At 35.9% G+C, this 26,565-nt stretch overlaps 8 protein-coding genes across 8 annotated transcripts; 3 read left to right on the top strand and 5 right to left on the bottom strand. All coding sequences in view use genetic code 12, as the record gives it.

Annotated features, from left to right (window-relative positions):
• Window positions 1-150: 150 nt before the first annotated feature.
• DASC09_029080 (uncharacterized protein) lies at window positions 151-1,011 on the top strand (the record flags this gene model as incomplete). The annotated part of the gene is made up of 1 exon (XM_064996511.1): window positions 151-1,011. The coding sequence occupies one exon, from the start codon at window positions 151-153 to the stop codon at window positions 1,009-1,011; it is 861 nt and encodes a 286-aa protein (XP_064852583.1).
• Window positions 1,012-2,713: 1,702 nt separating this feature from the next.
• Window positions 2,714-6,736, bottom strand: LTE1 (mitotic regulator LTE1; the record flags this gene model as incomplete). Its single annotated transcript, XM_064996510.1, has 1 exon — window positions 2,714-6,736. The coding sequence occupies one exon, from the start codon at window positions 6,734-6,736 to the stop codon at window positions 2,714-2,716; it is 4,023 nt and encodes a 1,340-aa protein (XP_064852582.1).
• A 589-nt stretch (window positions 6,737-7,325) lies between these two features.
• Window positions 7,326-8,318, bottom strand: FSF1 (Fsf1p; the record flags this gene model as incomplete). Its single annotated transcript, XM_064996509.1, has 1 exon — window positions 7,326-8,318. The coding sequence occupies one exon, from the start codon at window positions 8,316-8,318 to the stop codon at window positions 7,326-7,328; it is 993 nt and encodes a 330-aa protein (XP_064852581.1).
• A 444-nt stretch (window positions 8,319-8,762) lies between these two features.
• DASC09_029050 (uncharacterized protein) lies at window positions 8,763-10,439 on the bottom strand (the record flags this gene model as incomplete). Its single annotated transcript, XM_064996508.1, has 1 exon — window positions 8,763-10,439. One exon carries the CDS (start codon window positions 10,437-10,439, stop codon window positions 8,763-8,765), a length of 1,677 nt encoding a protein of 558 aa, XP_064852580.1.
• An 819-nt stretch (window positions 10,440-11,258) lies between these two features.
• On the bottom strand, window positions 11,259-12,635 carry DASC09_029040 (uncharacterized protein; the record flags this gene model as incomplete). Its single annotated transcript, XM_064996507.1, has 1 exon — window positions 11,259-12,635. The coding sequence occupies one exon, from the start codon at window positions 12,633-12,635 to the stop codon at window positions 11,259-11,261; it is 1,377 nt and encodes a 458-aa protein (XP_064852579.1).
• A 2,306-nt stretch (window positions 12,636-14,941) lies between these two features.
• DASC09_029030 (uncharacterized protein) lies at window positions 14,942-16,177 on the bottom strand (the record flags this gene model as incomplete). The annotated part of the gene is made up of 1 exon (XM_064996506.1): window positions 14,942-16,177. The coding sequence occupies one exon, from the start codon at window positions 16,175-16,177 to the stop codon at window positions 14,942-14,944; it is 1,236 nt and encodes a 411-aa protein (XP_064852578.1).
• Window positions 16,178-16,782: 605 nt separating this feature from the next.
• On the top strand, window positions 16,783-17,574 carry SNF8 (ESCRT-II subunit protein SNF8; the record flags this gene model as incomplete). The annotated part of the gene is made up of 1 exon (XM_064996505.1): window positions 16,783-17,574. The coding sequence occupies one exon, from the start codon at window positions 16,783-16,785 to the stop codon at window positions 17,572-17,574; it is 792 nt and encodes a 263-aa protein (XP_064852577.1).
• A 630-nt stretch (window positions 17,575-18,204) lies between these two features.
• Window positions 18,205-26,445, top strand: DASC09_029010 (uncharacterized protein; the record flags this gene model as incomplete). The annotated part of the gene is made up of 1 exon (XM_064996504.1): window positions 18,205-26,445. The coding sequence occupies one exon, from the start codon at window positions 18,205-18,207 to the stop codon at window positions 26,443-26,445; it is 8,241 nt and encodes a 2,746-aa protein (XP_064852576.1).
• Between the last annotated feature and the right edge of the window lie 120 nt (window positions 26,446-26,565).

Raw genomic sequence — 26,565 nt, 5'->3', positions numbered from 1 at the left:
AATTAGAAGAAAAAAAAAAAAAGCATACACAACAACAATAGTCGAGAATTAACAATTTGTAACAAATTTGAATTTTGTTGAAATTTTATTTTCATTCTTTCTATCCCTTTTTTTTTTTCTAACTCTACAACTTAATACCATATAACAATAATGAGCGTTGAAGGCACGTTGGCGTCGGGGGTGAAAGGCTTGCTGATCAACCCAGAGGATTTATCCCCTACTGCTAGCAACAACAACAGCAACAACAACGACAACAACAAAAACAACAATAGTGTTTCTCTCCTTCCTCCTTCGCTGAAACAATTGATCAAGAAACCATCGATGTCCACAATGCTCTTCTCCAATGGCCACCATAACTCAACTTCCAATGATAATGATGACGACGATGCCAGCAGCATTTTCACCGCCAGATCATCCAGAAGAAGGTTCTCTCTCCATATGAAATCATTCTCCTCCTCGGGAATCTCGTCAACATCATCGGGAAGAAGAAATAGTGAAAACAATCTTGGACTGCGATCACCATTTGAAAAATCTCATTTCTTCTTCTCTGGAGGATCGGGCAGTAGTAGTAATAGTAGTCTGCGAGGTGGTGGACCCGGCCCTGGGGTGACTGGACTGTCGTCTAGTACTTCCAGAAGATCATCTGCTTCAACCGAACATTCGTCAAAAAGGTTCATGGGGTTTAAAAATTTCCGATCATTTGGATCGAACAATCATCATAATCATCATAGTAACAACAGGCAGGAGAAAACCGGGGTGCATAATACTAGTAACCAGACCTCAAAGGAATTTCACCACGAACCTGATTCGCAGGAGGTAAATGTCAAGAGATTCTCGGTTATTGCCTATGAGGGCCATAGTACTCGTCGAGCATCTAGTGAAAAGGAGAACGAAGATCATAACAAAATGGAGGAAGAAGAGGAGGAGGATGACGATGATGGTTGGGATTTTCGATTCTCAGAAGATAATAAGCAACCTGATGGTCTGAGAATTAAGTTCATTAGGATTTGAAAAGTTGTTATTTTATGATAGAAGAATGATCTATGGTACACCTTCATCTCTGCATAAATTATCGGTCATTTGATATAAGTTTAATTAACCATAAAGTAACAGCATAGTTTTCCTCATTGGTTTAATGTTGATGAGATAATAATGTATTCGGGTAACTCATTTTTGGGTGCTGATGGTAATGCGATTGCATAATGATAGATATAACTGTTTGTAATTATGGCGGGATCCAATAATAACATGATCTCTTGATGATGAAACTCTAATGCCTATCGCGTCTCCTGATAACCATGATGTTCGCAGCCCCTAATTCAATATCCCTAATAATCATGGTATTGAAAAGAAGTTTTACCTTGAAATCTCCTGATAACGATGAAGAAGATCTAATAATAGTGACATCTTCTGACAAATGTGTGATGACTATCTAATCATCACGATGTCTCCAAAATAATGAAGGCGATAATTGTGTTTCTATTGTTTCCCGATAACGAAAACTTGGAGTTATAATGCGAAGATAATATTTACGATTGGTATATTAATCGCCATGAGTTTATGTATTAATTTTTACAGAGGAAATAATTTGTTAATATTATATCATTCATCCCTTCGTCCTTTTGATTTGTCTCATCGATCTAATATCTCAGTTTCGACTCTACAATCGATTCTAGTAGAGCATGCCTGCCGTCTTTTGTTGATCTGCCTCAAAGTTCTAATATGTTTTTGTATTTCTGGCCTCTATCAATTTTAATATTTTTTGTATCTTCAATCTCTATCTATCCTATCTCTATCTATCCTATCTCCAATGCCCATCAATTCCAAAATATTTTATCTCTTTATGATCTCTAGCAATTCCAATATCTTTTGTCGGTTATGACCGGCAAAATTCGCAGTATACCAATTCAACGGCCTCATTGAGTGTTCAGGTGTATTTCTTGGCCAAAACCATCCGAACACCCAATGATTGTGTAATTGGTTACTAATCAAATGTTGCCGCAGTATACCAGACACTTGGTTATTGTGTGTGTTAGGGTTTTCTGAAAAATAGATGACCGGATGTTGCTAGGTCATTGATTATGTAAGCTTTTTACTAAGCAGTCTCTTGTGATTACATAATTCTTATTTTCTTTTTCTTATTGTTTTTGTTATTTTTTACGTAAACATTGAAGCCCCAATCAACAATAATTGTTTGTAGTACGAGTCAGCTATAATTATATTATTAATTGATATTTTTTTGATTTAATACAGGTGATTCTACCAGGCAAATATTAAATAATAATACAGATACCAGAGAAAACATTGAGCGATGCATTTTATTATTGAGAAATAAAGAAAATCGATAGGAAGAAAAAAAAAAGAAGAGACAGATTTAGAAAGAAAACAAAAGGTATTAAAAGTAGATAATTGAACTATCAAAATTCAATAGAAAATAAAATTGTGAAAACAACGAATTGATAAAATAATAAAGTTTAGTAGGTACTAAGAGGTAATAATAAGATGTAAATCTAAGAGATAATAGTAAGAGGTAATAATAATAAGAGGTAATAATAATAAGATGAATAGAAAGTTTAAAAATATAGGAATATAATCGAAGTGAAGTAAAAAAAAAAAAAAAGAAAAAAAAAAACCAAAAAAGAGACCAAAAAAACCAAAACAAAAATCCACAGCAAAAGATTACAATACAATTTCTTTTTTTTTTTTTTTATCTTTAAGGATTAACCATCTTTGAAACACATAAATCCATTTCCTGTTCATCTAATGACTTGATGTACAAACATTTCGATAATAATTCTTGATTCATCCCCTTGACATCTCGGTTATAAAGTTTTGAATATTGGATCTTACCGACCAAATCAATAACAATACGCGACACATCATTGAATTTCTTCCAATGAATCAAAGAATGATCTTGTCCAACATAACTTGGTTGCGACAACGTGATTTGAAGATCATAAAGATATAATCCAATGAATGGCACCATCCCACGACCGTTCACCGCCATCCCGTTTAGCTCCCTAATTTTCATGAAATTGTCCATGGGGTTGGCAAATTGCTCCAAAATCATAAATTGCTGTTTGGAATTATCATCCAATTGATCCCAAGTGTTTGGTAAATTCCCGATTTTTTCCGAAGTCAACGCCAAAATTATTTGCATCATCGTCGAATAATTCTGCATGTTCAAACATTTCGTGGCAATGTCGATGAATTTGGCAATACTCGCCACCCGATACTTCATCACGTTTGTCAAGATAATTTCCGAAACCACCCATTGGACCACCAAATTGAATCTTGATAATGCCAAATCTACCCCAGTTAAATTATGTTGGCCGACAATCACTTGTAACCACGACGAAAAATTTTGCGGCGTCTCCTTATTTTGCAATTCTACCAATTCTTTCCAATCAATCTCTAGTAGTACATCCCGCTCAATCATCGTGAGAATTTCCGCAAGTTCGTACGAATCAAATTGTAAAATAAATGGAATATGCGCTGCCCCAGTCATCAATTCTTCAATCGTTTGCAAATTTTTGGATTTCTGGTACTTCTTATACAATTCCGCCCCATTGTTCAAAACAATGTTTTTCATGGCATCAGGAGTATTATCAAAGATATTTTCCATTGGAGTGAACGGTTGAAAGAAATTAGAATGAAATTGAGCAATCTCTCCATTGGCATCATGATCTGCTAATTCATTAATGTGTAGATCATCAACCTGTTCCTCAATAGTCTTTTCTTTCGTTTCGGAAACGTCTGATTCTTGGTTAGTATACATTTCCCCTTTTTTAGTTTGAAGGATTCCCCAGTTTCCTGAACTTTCCGGAACTTTGCCATGATTGGGCAATTTTCTTCGTAGTTCCTCACTATCATTATCATTTTTCCCCTCGAGTCGGGATAAGGCAGCACTTATAGGATCCTGCCCATGGAATGAAATATCAGGAATCGCCGCCAAAGCTTGCATGACCTCGTTGTCCATGCCTGGCAAAAGATACGATGCCACTGATAACATGCTGATTTCTGATTTGTTGTCTCTCTTCGTACTCCCAGCCAAAATGGTGGAATTATCATTGTTGGTCAAGTTTGGGGTTCGTAAAGGAGAACAGTCGATATCTATAATAACTTTTTTATCACTATCAGTAATATCAGCAGCACCACTACTATCAGCGATATGGAAACTGTCCATCTCCATTACGTTTCTTATCAAAGCTTCAGAATCTTGGGTCTCCAAGGTTGGAGATCTCACATGTTTGGACACCATCATGGTGTCATTACATTCATTCCCATCATTCATAAGCTCCCTGATGTTGTGATGACCATTTTTACTTCTTAAAACATTGTGGTAGATAAGATCGTCTTCATGATTTGAAATTATGGTATTAACGGTACTAACGTCGGAAAATATCGAGCTTTGCATCATGGAGTTTTGACGCATCGAGGTGACGTTGGTACTGGTTACATGACTTTTCCCTCCTTTACTGCTATTCACGGTAATGGCAGAATCATTGTGCGACACTTTTTGGAAAAAATCGATCTTTGGTTTGATCAAGCTGGTTTCAGGCTTTTCATTTTGGTCAAATTCTTCGGTTATTACATCAATTGTCAAATTGCCGCACGATTTATTAGGAGCAATGGTGGTTTGAATATTCGAATGTTTTTCAACGCCAAGTTTTTCAAAACTTCTCACTTTTTCCAATACACGGGATGTCAAGTGTTTTAATTGCTGGTGGTTACTTCTGTCAACCATAATTGATGAGCTTCTAGAAAGCTTCGAGTCATAAGTCAAGTAAGATTTCTTGGATATCAAGCTTGATCTAGAGAGTCTATTGACATCACTGATGCTTCCAGAAAATCTTCTATCAATCACTTCCATGGTTACGTTATCAATGATCATCGAAGGAGTGACATCAAGAATGTTTGTATGTTCATAGTCACCACTGGAATTAGACTCTTGGTATTCTAGTGAGTCATTATTCCAGTCCACCTTAGCAGCAGAAAGAAAAGAATTGCTACTTCGCTGGCCCATATCACATTCTGACGTTGTTCCATCATCAGTTTCATCTTCCCAGTCATCATCGTCGTTATCATCATCATCATCATCATCATCATCACCTTCTGAATTGGCCAGAGTATCGTTCATTGAATCGAATAGACCAAGATTAGAGAAAAAAGATGCTTCATGATCTTCTGAGTCCTCTTTATTTATTGAAGACAGCTCATTGCGTTCTTTATTAGTTAAGAAATCTAATTCATCAATAAAATATACTGCTAACATATCAACTTTTTCAACAATATCATCTTCAGGGAGCAAATTCTCAACAATTTGTGAAACTTCGAGGTCTGGTATCCTTGTTTCCAACTTCGGTTTGCGAAAAGGTCTTTTCCACTTCCTCACAAGTTGTTTGAGCGGCACCTGTTTTGTCTTCAATTTTTTTGTGACAAGCGGAGGTTCATTGATAGGTTCTGATTTTACGGTTTCTTTCAAAACAACATCAGATTTCTGATAACATTCGATCAGTAGATCTTTCATCTGCCCTTGTTCATTTTCCGGATACCGGTTAAAATCAAGTAACCTAATTTCGGAATTTGGGGAGATCATGGTAAAATTGTATTTAATTCCTTTCTCCATTAAGCTGACATCGTCTTCATTGGCATTATGATTTTTTTCAGTGGTCCCAAAGGTTTCAGATTTCTTAAATAGGTTGGCATGGTCAAGTTGATTATCAGCCTTTGATGCAAACATTTCAATTTCTTTTTCGAACTCTTTTTGGGATGAGTTGAACTTCAATGATGCTAGAGAATTAGATCCTTGGATCAATGGCAAATTTTTCAACAAATTACCAATAGATTTCTTTTTTTTGAGTGTTTTCTTGTTAGATGGCTCAGGATGACGCGTGGTTGATTGATGATCTTCAAGAATATTCGTGTTAGAGATAATGTCATTGGATGCCAAAATTGAGTCATTTCTAAATGTCGGATTCATTTCTTTGTATAACTCTGAGGTAGGCATATTTAAGTTTCGCTTGCTGTACTCAAGTTTATAACTAATAATAAATTTGATGACTGATTTATCCCACCCTCCGAAAGATTTGAATCCATGATCAATTAATGATTGCGACAAGCTTTTTGTATTCCAATATTTTTCACAAATGTTGATCCAAGCTTTCTTCAATTCAACAATAATTTTAATGAAAAAAACATTGATCATGTTATATTTCTCATAATTCTCAAATTTTAATGACAATGCATTCAAATAATTAACAAACATGGAGCTTAAACTGTCATTTTCCACCCAATCATCAATAAAGTGATTCAATAACCAGTTTCTTATGATGACAAATGTTCTCAAGAGAATTTTCTTGATGGTGTTGAAACGGACCTCCAATTGACCATCATTATTATTATCCTCATCCTGCTCTGGTTTAGATAATTGTTGTTCTAATTTATTGGTGTCGAATAAAACATACTCAAAGCATTGCTGTAATCTGTCAAGTAATACTTCTAGAAGGTCCAGAGATTCGATAAATATTCTGTGAGTGATTAATAGGTTAGTGACGAACTGATAGTTGATATTGTTAGGATCTGTCAAATATATGACAAGATTCAGTAAGTCTGTAGTCAAAATAAGGTCATTGTTGCTTTGGTCATTGGTTGAACCTTGCTGGGTCTTGAAAGTTATGGATTTGTTATTGTTGTTATGATAATCCAATGAATCACTGAATTGGTCCAACATCATTTATGCCCAGAAACCTATCCGCAGGACGATCTGTCAAATTGATTAGCAATTTCAATAAGCACAAAAAAAAAAGTAGAGAAATGGGTATAAATTAAAATAACGGGCAAATTAAAGACATAGGTGATTCCCCTAGCAGATTGAGACAAAAAAAATCGTTGAGCTAAAAAAATACCCCCCAAAATAAAGATCTGCGGATCACACTAAAAGGGAAAAAAGAAGAAACCAGCAGTGTGATTCAAATGAGTACAGGCAAGGACACAATATGAACGATGCAAAACTCTCTCTTTGTAGTGGTATGATAGATATATCAGCTAACCACAAGCAAAAGCACGAAGTGTGATCCATGATCGACCATTTGTTTATTGTTTGTTTTTGTTTTTGTTTGTTTTCGATGGTGATCTTTGAGCACGTGATGTTGGAAGACCTCACTTCGATCCTCTTGGAGGTCTTTTTTTTTTTTTTCCTCTTTACTTTATTCAATTGAAATGACAACTATAATATATTACACATCATATATACATATACATATACATATACATACACATATATATATATAATGATGCTTTCTCTAACAAAACGATTAAAACTTCTAAATACCTCTATTGAACTCGACAAACTCCACTGGCTTGCCAGATTTGTTCCTAAGTTCTCTAAACTTGTCTTCTAACTTGGAGACATGCAATCTTTCAGTTTGTGGGAACACTGCCAAAGCAAACGGAAGTACTGCAAAACTCGTGACGGTGATCAACCCCAAGTTGACAGCAGTGGTGATCCCTAGCCCTTTACCTTTCAAGAATCCACGTTGCAATTTCACCAAAATCAAAGGAGGAATGGCCATGATCGGGGTGGCATTTATAACTCTGGAAGCAGCAGTTTCCCCAACAGCATATGTAGCAGCTACTTTGGAAGTCCCCAATGGCTCTTTGGTTTCTGGATCAACAACAGTAATCCCTTTCTTCAACTCTTCTGATCTCATCAAAAACACATTGACAATCCCTGCCGACACAACTGCAGCAAACGGCACGAGTCTGGTCATGATCAATTTGGTCTTTGGAGTGAGAGATTTCAATCTAGGAACGAGAGCATTCAACCCTAACGCTACCCCACAACTGGCGGACACTGCGGCGGCGTAGTTGGTCAACAATTGTTTGGTGGTCAATGGATGGGATTTATTGGCATTAGAAGTATTGATGGCCACATTCAAAGATTGGTTGGCCCATTGCCAAAAGATGGTGCCGCCAACTGTCAAGTTTGGAGTGAGCATCCCAGCAGTCACTATCAAATTTGATAGCACACAGCACGACATTCTGAACGGCAAGAAAATGGTTTCCCCAGTATCTGGATGGACGGTCGAGTCCAATACTTGTTTATGTTCCCACAACTCTTCGGCAAACTCACTGATGTATCCATGACGGTATTCGCTAAGGGCCTGTTTAGCGATTCTCACTTGGGTAGGAGTGACTAACAAGTTTCTTGGATCACTGATTTCCAAACAATGTCTAACTCTGCCCCAATAAGTTGAAAGATCATAACGACTGGTAGGAATTGGTCTGTGTTCTGGACCTTCAATGGAAGACGACATTTTCAATACAAAAAAAAAGAGACAAATAAAGAAAGGAAATGAAGTAACGAAAGGTAAATTATCGGTTATCACCAAACATATGGATCTGGAAATTTGTCTGATATTTTTTTTTTTTTTTTTTTTTCTTTTGCTTATCATATGAGTCAACCTGACGGTGATACCTGCATCACTATACATTATGACACTTTCAACATCCACATTCTCATCACTTTATGATATAATTCGATAGATATCATATTACAGAGATAGTTAGATAGATACGTTAATGTATATGTGATACATTTTCAAAATAAAGTATAAATGGATATATTCTGTATTTGTAATAAATATTATTCTCTAATAAAAAAGAAGCTAAAAAATCATAAAAAATCATAAACAAGAAAACAAAAAAATGTGACAAGCTAAATAGCTTTTAAATTATAAACAAACCCTTTTCCGACTGCATTAACTTCTAATATTAGACACCTCTTCAATATCTTCAGATTCCTTTTCGATTTCTTTAGATTCCTCTTCAACTTCAGTGGAATCAACTTCGACATCATTGGATTCTTTTCCCGGTTGGTTTTCGTTTTTAGCGACCAAAAAAGACTTGTCATCTTTAATAAAAAGCATTAAAATTACCAAGCTGCCACCCAACCCCACCATGAAATATAATGAGTTTTGGAAGTTCTTGGCAACACGATGTCTAGCTGCTTCATCACCTTTTTCATATTTCATACTTCCAATGATACTATTGATAACTGCTGTACCAATACTGGCACCAACTTGGGCAATGGTTTGAACCACTCCGGAAACTACCCCTTGTAAATGTAACGGGGTATTTTGCATTAAACCAGAGAGGATGACAACAAAGAACATGTTAATTGAATAACCAGTAAGAAATTGACTGGCAAAAGCAAACTTCCAATAGTTATTATGTACAGTGTAGTCTATTCTAGACGCCCAGATGTATGCTCCGAGACCAACCAGGGCTGCAATAACCAAAGTTCCACGAAGTGTCAAGGCTTTCACAATTTTTGGGTTGAAAAGGGCTGAACCAAAAACGGCACCCACAGAAAGCGGTAAAATCTTAACCGAGGCAATAATTGGGGTGTCTAATTCGATATATTCGAAATATTCAACCAAACAACTTTGTAAGCAAATGGCGCATGTATTGACAACAAAAATACCATAGAGCAACAATTTAATGTTTGGAATTTCCAAAATTTCTGCTGGGAAAAGTGGTTGTGTGTCTAGTCTCCAATCAGGTTTGTCAGTCAATTCTTGTTGTTGGCTTGGAAGAGAGTTCTGGAATTTCTTCTTGTAACTTTTGAGATAAATAAGTTCGAAATAGAAGAACGAGATAAGAAGCACAAATCCAACTGGGAGGGTGACGTAAACTTTTGGAGAATTCCAACTGTTTGCAGCTTCAGTGAACGCCACGATGATCAACAACAAGCCGGAAATCATTAACAGAACTCCAAAGAAATCCAAGTTCTTAAATTTCAAATTTTTGTGGCCCTCAGTTTTTTCCACTGGGATTATAATGAAATATAACAACACGGATGCTACAAAAGACACCGCAAATGTGAAATAGAAAAGCCCTTGGTACCCAATACTTCCTTCATCAAAAGCCCCACCAAGAATCACCCCGAGACCTAGAGCACCAGTGATAGCGGCTGCCATAAGTTTAAGGGCGATAAATCTGGCCTTGCCTTGGAAATAACTGGCAGTGATTGCAAATCCAGAGGGAATCAAGGCGGCACCGGCAATCCCTTGGAAAGCTCTAAATACAATAACCGCGTAAATAGATTCATCAACCGTAGCTGCTAGCAATGAAAAAAGAGACATGGCAAAAGAGCCAATAACGAATGTATTATGAGGACCAACAATATCTCCGACTTTCCCAAATACAATAATAAATGAACCAATGGTCAACGCATACACTGACAAGACCCAAGAGGCAGTGGCAATTGGAACATCAAACTTCTTAGAAAGCGAATAGAAACTGGTAATGGCCCCTGTGACGTTAAGTTTATCGATAATCAAAGAAAGAACCACTATACCGAACACTAAGGGCTTTGGTCTGTATTTCATGGGAACGATCTGTTGACCCTTGGTTAAGAAGTTTGGAGCTACCATCACGCCGCTATTGGAGAGAATTGTTGCTAAATTAGAAAAACAAAGATAAAATGTAATATTGAATTGACAGTGATAATATTCTTGGCTCCATTGGCGTACATTTTTGTTTATTTATATCAATTCAGCTCGTATTCAAAAACTTTTACTCTGTATTTCTAAGCAGTGCATGTATGCAATAGAAAAAAAAGAAAAAAATCTTTAATCCGCTAAATTGGGTCATCCTGGAACAGAACAACCCCGATGGACACCCCAATGCGGCAAACTCCGAAGAAAAGCTTGAGCGGTCTTAGCCGCGGCATTGTTTTCTCGGCCGACGCAGATAATTCCGCTACACTGGACTTTGAACCATGTCGGGATTATGTCTTTATCTCCTTCGTGCCCCTAAATGACTGTACGTATACATAACAAATTAATCTACACGTGCGGAATTAGGGCACCCTAGTTCCTAGATGGGTCGCGAAAGACAATTTGTAATAAATAATACAGGGGTGGAAGATTAGGTGAAAAAGTTGAGATGGATGGCCGTAGAGAAAAATAGGAAACATATACTGTGTGTCGAAAAATTCTGCCTGATTTCCCTTGATGATCTTCAATAACAGGTTGAACAAGCCCAACTTTGGGAAATTGATAAATATGGATCCATTTTCTACTTGCTTTTGCAGGCCAAGCTAAAAATACCGTATAATAGATGTAAATGATAATGCAAAAAAGGAAAAAGAAAAAAAAAAGTCTAAATTAGAAATTAACGAGCATCAAGCCAAAAGAACTTGAAATTAGCAAATATGGAATATTAAATCAGTAATGAAGAATTGTAAATAATTATAGCGAATACATTGGTAAAACTTCATTGGTAACCTCCACAAAAACCTCTCCTGACCTAATCTTCTCTGAATATTCAGGGACAACATCCACAGTCTGTTCCTCGGGACCCAACATTACCACAGGACAATCGCAACCTATTGGTGTTCGATGGTTACCAGAACCAATGATCGACTTGACATCGAGGTGATAGTCATTCTGGATATTGTGATAGATAAACAGCTGAGGTAAATTAGGAATTGGTTTGCTCAACAATTTTTTGGGAACCGTGAACTGATAATATTGGCGATGATCTAAAAAGGGCTCCCATTTTTCAAGATAAGAAGATGATAATTGATATCTTTCTGCAGGAATGGGTTTGAAATCAAGAGATAATGGTTCCTCGATATCAATGAGCGGAATATCTTTTGTATCCAAACGTTTTGCAGTCGAGCCAAATATAATTTTTTGGGTTAGCGATATTTTAAAATATTCCAACTTAATGGGCGTTTGAGTGGATCCAGTTAAGGCTTGGATAGTGGAAGGGGAAAGTGGTGATACTATGTGAATATTAATGAAATCAGAAAGAGGGTTATGTGTCTGAAGGAATCTGTTGGATACTGCTAGTGAGGTATGTCTAGGAAGATATGGCTTAAATTCACAAGCAACAACCAAAGGAATGTTCATTTTAGATTTTTGAGATGATTTTATGTTTAAAAATCCTTTTTGTAGACAATGTTTATTTGAAACTGGAACGGTAATTTGTGTTTCGAGAAAACAAGTGTTTCGTAGGAGTGTTGGTGTTGAGTTTGGTGGTCTGGAATATAATTGGCAAAGATGTCTCAATGAATAGGCTAACGCTCTGTTTAAAGGAGCAAATCTAATTTTTTTTGTTGTTTGGATAACTTTACCATTTTCCAATACTAGCTCGCCAATTAGACTGTATGTTACTTTGGCATTTCCTTGGAGACTTTTGTGGTTAAACGAAGGGGGAAATTGTAAAGGGATATTCACTTTTTTGCACTTGTATTCTCCTAAAACACCATATCCAGCAGGAGATATATTTGGGTCAAGCAAATCGTCATACTTGGCTGGATCGTTAATGTCTATGATGAAAGAATACAAATATTTGCCTGCCAGAAGTTCCAACGGTTGATCCGTCATGTCTTGGGGTTTTGGAAAAAGTACTATTTTGTCATCAATTATTTTTCTGACGGTTCGCCGATTTCTTGGACTTAAAGTGTCTTCAACATTGGTTAGGCTGATGCCTGAGATTCGTACTATCATCAGCTTTATGTATGTAGATACCTCTGTTTTTAGCTCAAGTTCTCCCAAAATGGAATCACCAAAGGTAAATACATGATCAGGTTCTTGATCTAATTCAAGAGAAAGTTTCATTGTAATTGATAATAATAAAGTGAAATGAATTATAATGGAAAATTAAAGACAGAAATATCTCTAAAGAATTATCTTCAGCTTTCACAACAGTCATATATCATACTCTAATGCAGGAAAACGATTCCACATTTATATGATACATGTTCGGCAAACCATTAACGCTTTGGCAAGCCCTCTACAATATGACCCATATTTCAATGAGTCAAACCAGATACAGTTACTAATTTTACCGCAGCTCAAAAGTTATTATTACCGTTATTTTTCGTTGATGATCCTCCTTAAGGGAGTTGTAGTGAAAAAGGCTAAATTAGGAAAGTGCGGCATTAGTCAGCGCAGCGACAATATTCCTGTCATTGCCAGATGCGTGCTTTTTTTATGTTTATGATAGAAAATGATGACGCTATACTAAGAACCATGAGTCCAATTTGGCAAAAGGAAAAGAAGAAAAAAGAGCCACCGCAAAAAATCAATTTGATGATGGCTTGGTGAACCAATATACAACCAGCAATTTCGCAAATGAGGTTCTTTTCATCAGAAGACTCATAATGAGCCAGAAAATAGTTTTTCATTTATTTTTTTTTGAAATTCAAAATATTTGAAATTGATTCAATTGAAATAAAATATCAGTGTCCAAGTCAACTAAACAGTAGGTAATGAAATACAAAGTTACAGAATAAGGAGTGCACAGCAATACATGACTCATGCACATGTCTATGCAGATGTCCCTTAATTTTATTTTTCATTATCCATAAGTAAGGAAAAAAAACAAAACTATCAGAGAGTTTCCTCTCATTCACATTGAAATCAAAATGAATCATTTTGACCTTTATAGTATGTATGTACAGAACAACATCTGATTGATTTTTGTTTGATTGCATTTACATTGTCGCCTTTATTCGCTCAATGCCCATGAAAGATAATATCTATTTTTAATTTTCAATTACTAGAAAGTCGGATTTTTGAGGTATCGAAATTTTTTTTTTACTGTTCTTTGTGCTCCATCGTCCTCAATGATTGTTCCTGATGTAGAGACCCTATGAAGAAGGTTTTACGGCTATGTGCATTTGATATTATTCTCCTCATGCTCAAGTTCATTATTCTTATGTCCCAAGAGTAAGAGGCTAGATTTTCTTTGATATCAGAAGCTTTCACCTAACACCCTTACTTCTTTTGATTAAAGGTTGACAGTCGTCTGATGTTTAAAGATGGGCAAAAAGAAAACGGTTGATTTAATCTTTATTCAAAAATCTGTTCAATGTTGTCGTAATAAATGTGGTGATTTCGTGGTAGCTGAGATATTTCAGCTTAAAGTATTCTAAAAATTAAATTATAGTTTTGTTTTTCTAAGTTGGTGAAGTTAATAAATGGGTAACTTCTTTATTAATTTGCTATTTTTTTTTTTTTCCGTCAGGCTCAAGCATGATGGAGAATCACACCATTAGCCGTATTAGGCAACGTGAAAAACTGTTCAAAGTGATGAAAGCAAGGCTTCAAGTCATAGCATTTTTCTTTGTTAAAGACTTCCAAATACACATATAAATAATTGGAAAATATTCTTGCTGGTTTCCTGCTACGCAAATGACTTGTGAATACATAGTTTACTTTCCAGGTTGCAAAGGCATGCATGTGTGAATAGTAACAAATAATAGTACTATGGTATTCTGAATGTACTATTGGCCAGTATGGGGTCAAGATCCTCTTATTTATGTTGCTGAATCATCAAAGAAATACTCCAGACAAAAGAAAAGAGTTCGGATCTAGTTTTAGTTTCCTATTGTTAAAGAGAGAGTTCAGTAATACTTACTGAAAATAATAAGTATCATCTCTGGATGAAGGGGCTGATGATTCGAGTTTACTGGTTTAGGGTTCATGGGATCTAAGAGAAGAGGAGCAAGAATTTGCCACTGTGCTAATTATTAATGTAGCTCAGTGATGTTTAACACCATGAATATGTGATATAGTACTCTTTGTTGCCTTTAAGTATTGCTTTTTCACTTGCCTCCTAAGATTTCATGTAGCTTATAAATAATAATCTTTCTAAAAGTTGTAGGTTGTGTGTAACTTTTCTGCAAAAATTTACAGGGTAAAAAATCAAGCAATCCTACAAACACGCCTACCAACCTGCAATTTGGACAACACACCCTCTTTTGAAAGGATTACTACCATATTTGGTCAATATATGTTATGAAAACGACAAGCTGCTGTTTATTACAAGCAAATGCACACCCCATTAAACTATAGAATTCGGTATCAACATTTCCATTCTTATCTATAATATTATACTATAATATTGTTGGGATAAACATTTAGGAAACAGAGAGTGCTTTCTTTTCTGAAGGAGCTCCATCAATATAGCTCATTAAAGTGGATCTTCCCAAAAGACTAACTTCTTTAGAGTTCTGCTGATTCTTTTGATTGAAGTAAGTTCCTTTAGCCTCATCCCATTGCTTAAATGTGATCCTTTCAACTCCTGGTTCTATCCCATAACCCAATCTATCCAACTTTGGAGAGTTTAATGACAATGGATCAATATAGGTAGTCAAAGAAGGATTAGAAAAATAAATCACAGTGTTTCTTTTGTGTTTTAATTGATCACCCGGGGGAGTGGTGACTCTATGAAGCGAAGATTTAAAATATCCACCAGTTAAAAACTTGAAGGCATCACCGATATTGACAACCAAAGAATTCAGAGTATGGGAGATATATTTCCAATTGTTGGAGTCATGTTCGCGTACTTGCAAAGAAACAATTGGCTGAGAGAGAATGAATGTAATGGCACACGCATCACTATGACCACGAAGCCAAGTCCCATTGGTCTTTTTGACATACTCTTTTTCAACTTCATGATACATTAGAAATCTTGCCCTACCACCTCCAGATCTGTTTATATCATTCTCAATTACTTTGAAATGATTTTCCCATAATTGGCCTTCAGGAAGTTCAAGAATGATATCCATCAAGATCAATAATTTCCTCAAGGTCTCGAAATGCAAATGCTTGAAATATTCCGAGATCTCATCAAGATGGTACTTGACAAACTCGGGATATTCTGTCTTATTATAGAAGATATCATCATGTTGGAAGTGGCGGAGATTATAAAATTCCACATTATCTCTTTGTCCATTGGTATATTCCAAGTACCCACGAGGTTTGAATCCGGTACCCCTAATTACCCCCAAGTCCCTCTCCTCTTCTTGAGGAATTTTCTTTTCTCCTCCAACGAATTGGTTTTTGATATCGTCTTCGAGCTCAAAAATTGCTTGACCAATAGATTTCATTCTCTCAAAAGTGGCTTCGGAAATCCCATGACCCACCAATTTAAAAAATCCATAGTCTGTTAAGACTGATTCTAGCTGCTGAGCAAGCTTTTGACGAGATGAAAGCCCTTGTGGTCCGTCCTGAAATGTGGACAAATCAATGGTGTCAAGGTCCATGAAATCCACGGGTTCTTTTGTGGGAGGTGCTTCAATAAACGGACGAACATTGTGAAGTTGGTCAACTGTAGCCCGTTTCTCAGGATCAAAATATTCTTCGGACAACATGATTATAATACAAAGCCCTTAAAATATACATATATTACAGAAAATTAAAAAGTTAAACCACTACCACTAATAGGAGATTATTTGTTGTTTTATATGTCTCCACAGTGGATGTTGCCATTTGAGGAACGCACATGACATGATGTGCCAAAAATCTCAACATCCACAAAGAAAGAGCAACAAATATTTTCAAAGGGTAATTAATGGACACTTTTATGTTTCCAGCAATCATTCAATTTGAGTATGACTTTTTTTTTAGCAATTGAGTCGTTTCAGAAGGAATCTGTATTCTGGGTTTCTTTTTAGATATCAGAAATTTTCCAATCTCTTGATAGATATTCAAGAAATTTACAAAACTTTTAAGGAAATATCGTAATGAGCCTAGAGACCCACACTATTTGCAATAGTCTATACTACAGACAGCATATCCTTTCCATTCACACCATTTTTGAACTATCCTTCCCCTGTAGGAGAGGTATTTACATTCACGTGACACGTTAGAATGCAGCCGGGTAAAAAATACATGCCATCGCGCCAAATGACATCGAATATTCTCGCGTGCAACGACCTTTCACTTAAAGATTTAACAATACAATATTAATGGAAAGATGAGTAAGAAAATTGGCCTTTCTTCATTCACCAACTCAGAATCTGCCCTAAAACAGTATCAGCAGTTAGGGAAACTGCTTGCTGATCAGCAACATGAGAAGTTGTCAATCCAACTATCTGTGTTCCAACAAGCTTTAGCGAATTTCGCAAAAAACCACCCAGAAGAAATCAAATCTAATGAGAATTTGAGGAAGGAGTTCACAAGCTTATGTTTCTCTGTCGGCGTTGATCCTCTTGCTGCTAGTCTATCCAAGAAATCTGCCTCCAAAAACAAGAATGCGTCTTTATGGTCGAAGCTATTGGGTGATGATAATGATGAGTTTTACAATGAGCTTGCAGTAAAAATCATTGAGCTATGCAAGAAACTTGAAGATGTGAATGGAGGGATTGTTGCAGTTGATGAATTATTAAAGATTATGACCAATCCCGATAGTCCAAATTCAATTGTGGATTTAACGGAGCTGGACATTGAAAAAAGTGTCGAATTGTTATCTACCCTCGACCCAAATTTTAAGGTCATCACTGTGGGAGATCAAAATAAGAAATTCATAAGATCGGTATCAAAGGAGTTGAATAACTATGAAACCAAAGTGTTTGAGATTTGTGAAATTATGGGATATGCTACCGTGGGAATACTAGTGGATAATTACCGATGGTCAAGTTATCATTCGAAAGATGTGTTAGAAGAGATGGTGAGTTTTGGGTTTTTGTGGGTTGATGTTGATCCTGTGTATGGAGAAGTACATTATTGGGATCCGTCTTGGATAAATAAATTGGAAAGGGGAACATGAGCAATGGGATTACTCGTATTACCTGTGTGAATGTGAGAGTTAATAAATGATCAGTGGATTAGATTCCCTCTGAATTAAAAAACTTAAAATATTTAGGATAAGCTTTGATCTCTAATATGATACTTTATATGATATTGATACTTTGTGGTCGGATATAATGGGAATTCCCTAATATTATTGTGGGGCTGACCACAGATAAAACATAATACCACCATCTTCTTTAAAACAAAGATTCAAAAAAAAAAACTGCACGAACTAGAAACCTCTCTCCATCTTCTTTAAACATAGAATAATATTCCTGTTCATAATAATATCGATATATGAACGGTTTCATATATAATAACAAATAACAAACAAGTGCTACAGGGCTCGTGACCAGAACCGAAATTTTGAGAAATCTCACAAAAAACCCGTACCGGCGATTGTAATTAGATGTATACAAGACATATTATTTTGTCACTGTCATCAGCCCCATGAGTTATCGTATGTCTGTCTAAATCTAACAATTAAACCTCTCACAAAGATTTTAATCTTTGTTTTCTGCCTCTCAATACTTGCACTATTTCATTCTGTTATACTAATCGTCTGTCAGCAGCTTATCATTGGTAGATTTATCTAATGCCAAAAGCAATGACAACGACATCTGACCAGCTTCCTGTTGAGAAATCATATATGGAGCCAATAATAAACGCGAGTTTCAAGAAACTTATAAATGTTCTCAAAAGCTTTGTCAATGAAAATATTAGCGTGTTGGTCGCTGGCGCTGACACATTGTATTTGCTGACAACATCTTTAATATTCTCTTTTAATAAACCCCAACAATTAAATACTGTTCTCCAATGCTTCTGTCATTGCTTATTGGAGTTCAAAAATGACGAACAACAAACTTTTCTAATTATTAAACTAATGAGCGATTATGTCACAAAGCTTGGAGACTACAAGTCAACCGGGAAATATAAGGGCCTCATACACACTGAATTGTTGAGCCAATTGATACCGAATTTGCTCAGAGCGAAGAGCTGCTACGAATCAAAAATGGTCATTCTTGCTTTCTTGGATATTCCATTTGATCACTCCTCATCCGACATCAGAACTGCTCTTCATCAGAACAACAATGACGTGTCTTGCGACTTACATATCCACAGTATTCTTGAATTTATTGCCGATATCAGTGGTTTGGAGTTCTTTGATTATGTTCGTGCCACCATGTTGAGCTTCTTCGAGGATGCGCTTCCAGATAAAGATTTAATTTATTGCATGATTGACTCAAAATTGAAGTATGGCTATTTTGAATTGAGTTCACTTTTCCAAGCCAGCACATCCAGTGACTATTTGACGCAGTGTTCAATTGACCTATTTAAAAAAGTCAAGAAGTCAGAGCTTTTCATACAAGTTTACAGCTATTTTATCTCTGGGTTGGTAACCACATATGCCAGAAACTATCCTGAAGATTATATCAAATCTACTTTAAATAGACCTGACCTTTTTGGGATTTTTGAAATATTAGAACCGATAGTTTCCAAAACAGCGTCCAGTATTCCACCTTTAGCAAAAGCTTTCAATTACAGGTCATTGTTTTCATTAATTGCCATGAATGCCGCGGTTTTTAAGAAATTTAAAAGCTATATTGAAATTGAAGGCCTGCCAAAGGAAAAGAAAGAGCAATTGAATGTGAACTCACATGAACTTCGAATGTTTCATCTATTATTGAAAGTTGTAGGACCGGAAGTGGTTACATCCATTCATCAAAAATATTTAATCCTAGAGTGCTTTACTCTTCTTGCATCTACTGCAGGATCAATTGCCAGCCATGATCCATCAAACCCCACAGTTTTGTTTGTGAAAAAGTACTTCCCCGTTGTTCATAACAAGGTCAAAGACATTCTAAACAGGATGTCAACCACTGTTATCGAAAACTCATTGATTGAACATATTAAAATAGAATTTTGGGCTAACTATATCCTATTACTTCCCCAAATCCTGTTGCCCTTATTTGCTCCCTCTTTGGAAAATTTTAAAGCTGATGATTTATACTCTTATTACATTTCTATCTCGGTAGTTAAAAAGCTTGGTAGTTTGAGTGGGGGTTTAGCCATTATCCAAGAAGTATTTTTTAGTACTGAGGCAACAACGAAACTCTTCCAACGAGGCCTTCGTATCTCCGAAATAATGAGCGCAACTAAAAAGGACTATATGGTATTCATTGACTATGCTGATTCCCAGAAAGCGGACTTGCTGGATGTTCCAATATTGAACCAGCCGATTTTTCCGTCCAGCTCTTCCTCAAAACAATCAACTACTCATCAAGCTTCCAGCATAATTGAGTCCACGTCAATGAATAGAAAAGCAAGCCATCTTTTTGGCTCTCTTAGTGGATCTAGTAACATTAGCAGCAACAACAACAACAACAACACCACCACCAACAACAACAACAACAACAATAATAATAATAACAATTATACCAATAACAGCACAATACCCATCTCAACCACCGCAGCAAGTACTATCGCTTCTTCCATTGAGAATTCAGACCAACAAGACTGTTTAACAATTCTTAGAAATGACGGTTATTTGTGCAGAAGGATTTTTGATATCTCTCTTGGTGTTGTATTGCCTGCACCTCAATGTATGTTTGATTTTGATCCGTTTTGTGTTTCCGATGCAGATTTTATGGAAAATCCCGATCTTTTAAATGTCGCTGATAAGCTTTCAAATGTTGGTCCTGTGGTGGCACCTCTATCATTCGCGGCAGTCTTCGATCCTCAATACTCTTGCTTCAACTGCGGCACCAAGATAATTTTGGCGCATATTAACCACTCAGTGGCCCTTGAAAATTATGTCGCTTATGTGTTCTTATATAATCTTTGTTTTATTCCTCAATGGCTTGATATGATACTTGATCATTCCCTACATGACATCCAGAAGAACATTCACCATTTTGGTTTTCTTTTAGATTACTTGAATGTTTATTTTGAAAAATATTCCTCAAAGATTGATATCCAAATGTATTTTGATGATCTTGATTCCGATAGAGCCAAAAACATGATTTTGATGGCGAAAAAAATTGAGGAATTTCTCTATGTGTTTTTATGCGCTGCAACTGCTGAAACATATTACAGTGTCAAAAATATTATAAATTTATTTGCGGATTTTTTTTCTCAAGATTATGCTGTTTGCGAGAAAGTGAGAAGTTCTGTGAACTGGAATTTCTTGGAGGCCATAGGGAAAGATAATGACGTAATTATCAAGAGTCTGAAATATTTGCAAAAGAAAATGGTTAACTTTTTCAATAATTTAGTTGAAAAAAATACCGACGGATTGAATAATGCAGTGGAAAGGTCATTTCAAAAATTCCTAGATTTCTTGGCTGTTAATAATTTGACTCGTGCGGAGTTGACCTCGTTATCAAACTATTCGACATTTTTGGCAATTGTACTTGGATTTGAAATCCCGTCAGAAACATACGATGCATATAACCTTATCAAAGATACTCGCATTCTACAGTTTATCATGGAATTAATTAAATCATTAGGTGCAGTTGATCCAGAGAAAAGAGCGATTGCTGAACAAATCTTATCAAAAGAATTACACCAGAATTTAGCCTTCGTCATATATTGTGAATTTTTAGAAGAGTTTGGGCGCTTGAAGACAAAGTCTGAGACTGTAATATTGTCAACTAGAGAGTCCGAATTGATAATCATTAATACAGTTGTCCTCGAAAAATTATTCAAAAGATTACTGCCGATGGTTATATTTCAAAACAGTTGGAGTATCGTTAAGATTTCTCAAACTTTGATTGATATCGTCAAGAATCAGTGTCGTTTATTTTCAAACAACTCTTCTTACAAAATAGCTAACAGCTCTAAGCCTGTAGCCATCACCAATTTTGCCAAATTGAAACTTGCTGTGCTGAGATTTTTGCATATCACCATGAAATTTAGAAAAGATTTGAGAATTGATGGAACATACTTGATGTACAAGAATAGTATTCTTAAGACTATGCTATATTGGCTAGAAACTTCTTTCTTTAAAGATGAGCCAAATTTCTTCAATTCTATGATCAGCAGTAGTGGCGTTCCTAGATCTGAATCTTTCATCATTAATATTAATTATTTGTATCGAGAGATTATCATAGAGATTTTGTCATGTTTGACCTTTTTGACTGTTGAATTGCCAATTATTAGGAGTAATATCAATTATGAAAAAGAAGTGGCAATTTTTAGGAATGTTATGTTCGGAAATTACTATAATGTTTTGATTAGAATTTTGCGGAAATGCTTGAACGACTCCTGTGAGAAATCGTCCCATAAAGCAATCCATCACAAGTATTCTGGACACCAAGCTGCTATTTCTGATTTTAATAAAGCTGAACTCGAGAAAATTATCCAGCACAGTATTTGCATTATTGGGAACTTGGTCAAAGCCAATTACGAAATTGCATCATGGTATGTTTTACCTGTGATCACGGATGAAAACCCCGTCATTAAAGATGCTTTTATACAAATCTTCAAACATATTTTCTTAGATCAACTGAGGGCAAAGGCAGTGGAAGAGAGTACACATTCTGCGGACTTCCACCAATTTTGCTTCAAAGGCTTACTGTCGCCGGATTTATTGATTGCTTTTAGAAATACTGTGAACGCATCAGAAATGGATAGAGTTAGTCAAGCTATTCTTGTGGTCACCGAGGCTGGTGGTTTTCTACATGATGTTTTGAGGACTTTGATCAATTACGAACTCAAGATTGGCTTGAAACCTTTGGATATATTGAGAAGAAATAATTTGACTACTAAATTATTATCTTTAGTCGGAAAAAATTTTGGTAGTGAATATTTGAAAAATACAATTGGCGGACTCTTGGATCAAATTATTATCAATGAAGATTATTTTGAAGTTGATCAATTCTTCCAAGGTAGTGATGGGATAAGCAATGAAGATTCAGGAAAATTTTTCCATTATTTCACTAATCTTGTGGATTGCATCTGTGAGTCTGCTGATTCGGTTCCGTTGATTATTAGAGCAACATGTTACACTTTGAGAAGCTGCGTGTATGAATATACCAAAGATGAGAGCCTATGTTTGCTCATCATTAGTACTTTCTTCTTTTTGCGGTTTTTGTGTCCTGCTATTGCCTACCCAGAGGAATTGGGATTCATAAACTACGGGCCTTCTCCTGAAGCGAAGCGCTGCTTTGTATTACTCACTAAGGCCTTGCAAAATGCGAGTAATGGCACTTTGAACATTGAGAAATTTCCTTTATTAAAAGGAAAAGAGCTCGAAATGCATGCGTTGGTAGATAAAATTTCTAGATTTGTGGATGCAATTTCTGTGTCTGATGTATGTGAATTGGCAGTTAAAGATTCTGGGGCTCCAAAAGGGTTTGACTTCAAACATTTCAAGATCATGTACACCTTTGTCGTTGAACATTCGGAAGCCATAAGAGAACATGTTGTTTCACCAACCTTTGTTATGATTGATAAGATGGAAAGTAAGCTGGTGTACTATGAGGTTGTGGATACATTTTTTGCTTCTCTTGGCTATAAATATCTCGAATTTACTCCTCAGGTTGCAGAATTCATCAGGATTAACAAGAATAAATACATTGAATTGTATGATATTATCAAAAAGTCATTGAATAATCCATTGACTGAGGAAATTATCAACTCAAAATATTTTACTGAAAGTGTGGCTAAAGATGGGACTCAAGTGTTCGCTATAACTTTCTCTTACTTTAACGATCTTGATGTTGATCCAAAAATTCTTTTTTCCCGAATTTTACAGTCATTGAGTAGAACCGCAACCTCTACGTATTACGTCGTTTTTGATTGTACCTTGTACAACAAGCCAACTGTTACTGAGACTTTGGGCTGCATGATTGATTTATTATGTCGTTTGACCCCCGACGAATTGGCAGAGAAATGTGCTGGGGTGTTCTATGTCAATGTCAGTAGTGTTTTTGCACCAGACTTGATTGCCAGACTCGAGGCACGTGCATTATCTCTGAATAAATTCCTAAATCCAAAACATGTTAAATTAACATTCTTATCCACTTTTCAAGATAGCAAGATTATTGAATCTTTCAATTTACCTGAATGGGTATATATCGTCAGCTCTGGAGGTAAGGAATATATTCAAGATATTGTTTATTATGAAAACCGGGGGTCAGTGGGTGGGAAAGATCGCGTTACTTTCCCTGTTCAATTGCGTTTGACAGAGACTCATGTTATATATAGTCTCGGAGAACTGAAGAAAGTGAAAATTGGAATATTCACCAAGAGTTTTAAGATTGTCAATTTTGAACGGCTTATTGATTGGAAAGATTTGAAAGAAATTGATGAAACAAATGGCCTCTCTGAATCATTTGAAGTTCATTCAATGTTGTTGGATAGGGAGTTGAGGTTTGCAAGTTTCAAAAAATCAGAAATTATTAGAATTTTTTACTTGAACTTGGGGAGTTACCAACTTAATTTTTACAACCAGAAAAGAAAATGGAGTTTAGCAGAGAAAACGGTGGCAACCAGAGAATTGCTTGGTGAAGTGTTTATAATGATTGGATTGGCATTACTATCTGATAGCGAGCAGGTTAGACGAAATGCTTACGATTTACTGCATGAATTTGAAACTTCTTTGGCATCCGATGATAAAAATTCTACAGCTAATGAAATTGGTCCAGCATTCGCACCTCCGAAGAGTCCGTTGATGGTGTCTTCGATTTCTAGAAGCTTGGCTGATAAATATCCCGAGTTAACAAAAGACATCATTTCTGCATTTGTCTACATTTTCAGCACAAACGATAATTCTGTCAACTCAAATAATTTATATCTAATTCTTGAGCCATGGATCAAATATGCATATACTCACGTTTTTGTGAACTATGAGGTTAATGGTCCTGAAATGATTCGTGGGCTTATCTCTGCTATTGTTAAAAGTGTTCCAGTAGACAATGCCGACTTGACTGAATTGAATAATGGTATTTGGAATAAATTAGTAAATGAGAGTGACTTTGTGGAAATGATTGTTGGTGAAATTACTAATGAAGGATTGAACCGGCAATTTTCGGGGATCAAATACGATAATCTAGTTGCTCTTATGTCTTTCAACCCAACAATGAAGGTTTGCAGTGCTGTCTTGAACCAATTGATTCTAGGCAGTAAAATCCCTAAAAGTATTAGAGGTCAACAGGCGAGAATTGACTTATATTGGTTTAAGGTTGATTTCTTGTTACAAATATGTGTTTCCATATTTTTTGATAAGCTTTACTTTGTTGAGAAATTCTTGCCGCAATTGTTATATGTTGTTGCAGTTTTTTATAGAGAGGGACCAACTTCCGTTAAGGTTCTCATTAAACAAATCAGTGTCAATATCATGAATACTTTAGCAAATAATAAATTTTTGAGTGAGAAAAGCAAAAAAGTATTATTGTCACAAGTGGAATCGAGCAACAAGCAAGAAAGTAACACTTTTGGAATAAACTCCACTAATATTCCAAACATGTTTGATTTAGACTTTGCAAAACCCTCTGAATACCACAACGATTACTTTGCCTCCAGAGTGATTCTTGGCAGATTAATTTTGCCTCTTAGGCTTCCAGAATATAGGGGATCCAAATTGAATGATATCTGGTCGACACAATTGTCATATTTGGCACATGATCTTGTGAAGCAGGATGATGCTGTCTTTCAAGCAAAAGGTATTAGATTATTGTCGCATTTGTATAGTCTTGGGGCGCCAGACCTTTTGGTTAAAAGGTATTTCCTCAAGCTTTGCAGCTACTTGGAATTGATTGATACTGATACTTTCTCATTTGGTACTTGTGCCGTGTTCCTTGCGGAGTTGGGAAGAGTCCTTAATGGATTACAGGATGATTCGCTGTTCTTTCCAATTACTCTTTGGATTTCACTTACTCTCTCTTATTACAACAATGTTTTGCTATTTGAAATTTCTTTCATGCTCTTGGGTAATATAGTTGTGACCATGAATAACCGCGGATTCTTTGATAATGCAAGAATGTGGGATGTTTTAGCAAGAAATGCCACTAGGGGAGAAGATATTATGCTAAAATTCATGACTAAAGCACAATATCTGCTTATGTGGTCATCTGAACTATTCTATATCCACTCGATCGTGAGATCCTTATCTCTAGGCATCAGCAGAGGTGCCATTTATAAAATTGGAAGTAGTATGGCAATTGTGAGAGTGTTATGTGCCAAGAAGGCTGCAATGAACACTGGGAAACCTTTTGAAATGGACTCCTTGTGTTCAATGGTGCCATTCTATATTACTGTTGATGAATCGGAAGAATTACGGGGGATGTTGGTCAAGGCGGGATTTGATAATAAGACTCTTGTTTTGAAAAATCTTGGTGATGGTGCGGTGATTCCCGTTGTTTTAGTTGATTGTTTGTTGACTAAAAGAAACGCTGCAAATGTTACTTTGGTCTGCATTGCTAAATTATTTTGTCTCAAGTCATTGAACCCAAGATGGAGATCAAGGTATTTGAAGTTGATGAACCATATGGCCACCATTGACAGAAGTATCATTGAATTGGTATTTCCATTGATCAAAGATCGTTGCCTTGAGTTGTGTGAACTGCCTGAAACAAGTTTGGAAACTGTGATAACAATTAATGAAATCCAATCTGTGGCTGTACAAATATTCAGTGCAAAACGATATCAAGGACAAGATATCCAGTATTTGCACGAGAAGGCTTTACTGGATGCTGGATTATCCCTTGAAGTTTTGAATTTGGAGTTGGATAAAAACATTAGCTTTGGAGAGGAAAAAAATAAAGAATTCAAAAAATCTCCTTTTACGAAGATGATGTATCACGCATTAAAATTGAAAGAAAGAACTTGGGCACATATGTTTTGAGTAATTCAGGGAAAATGGCTTCTTCCTTCTATCTTCTTGTTATCTATCTTTGTTACTTTTACTTTATTGGATCTTTTTTTTGCTTTACTTGGGTGTTTTTGCTTATCTTTGTGTTATTTG

This window comes from Saccharomycopsis crataegensis (assembly GCF_037102585.1).
Source record: "Saccharomycopsis crataegensis DNA, jcf7180000000083, whole genome shotgun sequence".
Lineage (NCBI taxonomy): Eukaryota > Fungi > Ascomycota > Saccharomycetes > Ascoideales > Saccharomycopsidaceae > Saccharomycopsis > Saccharomycopsis crataegensis.
Note: the sequence above shows the minus strand (reverse complement) of the source record. Positions and strands in the feature narration are given on the sequence as shown.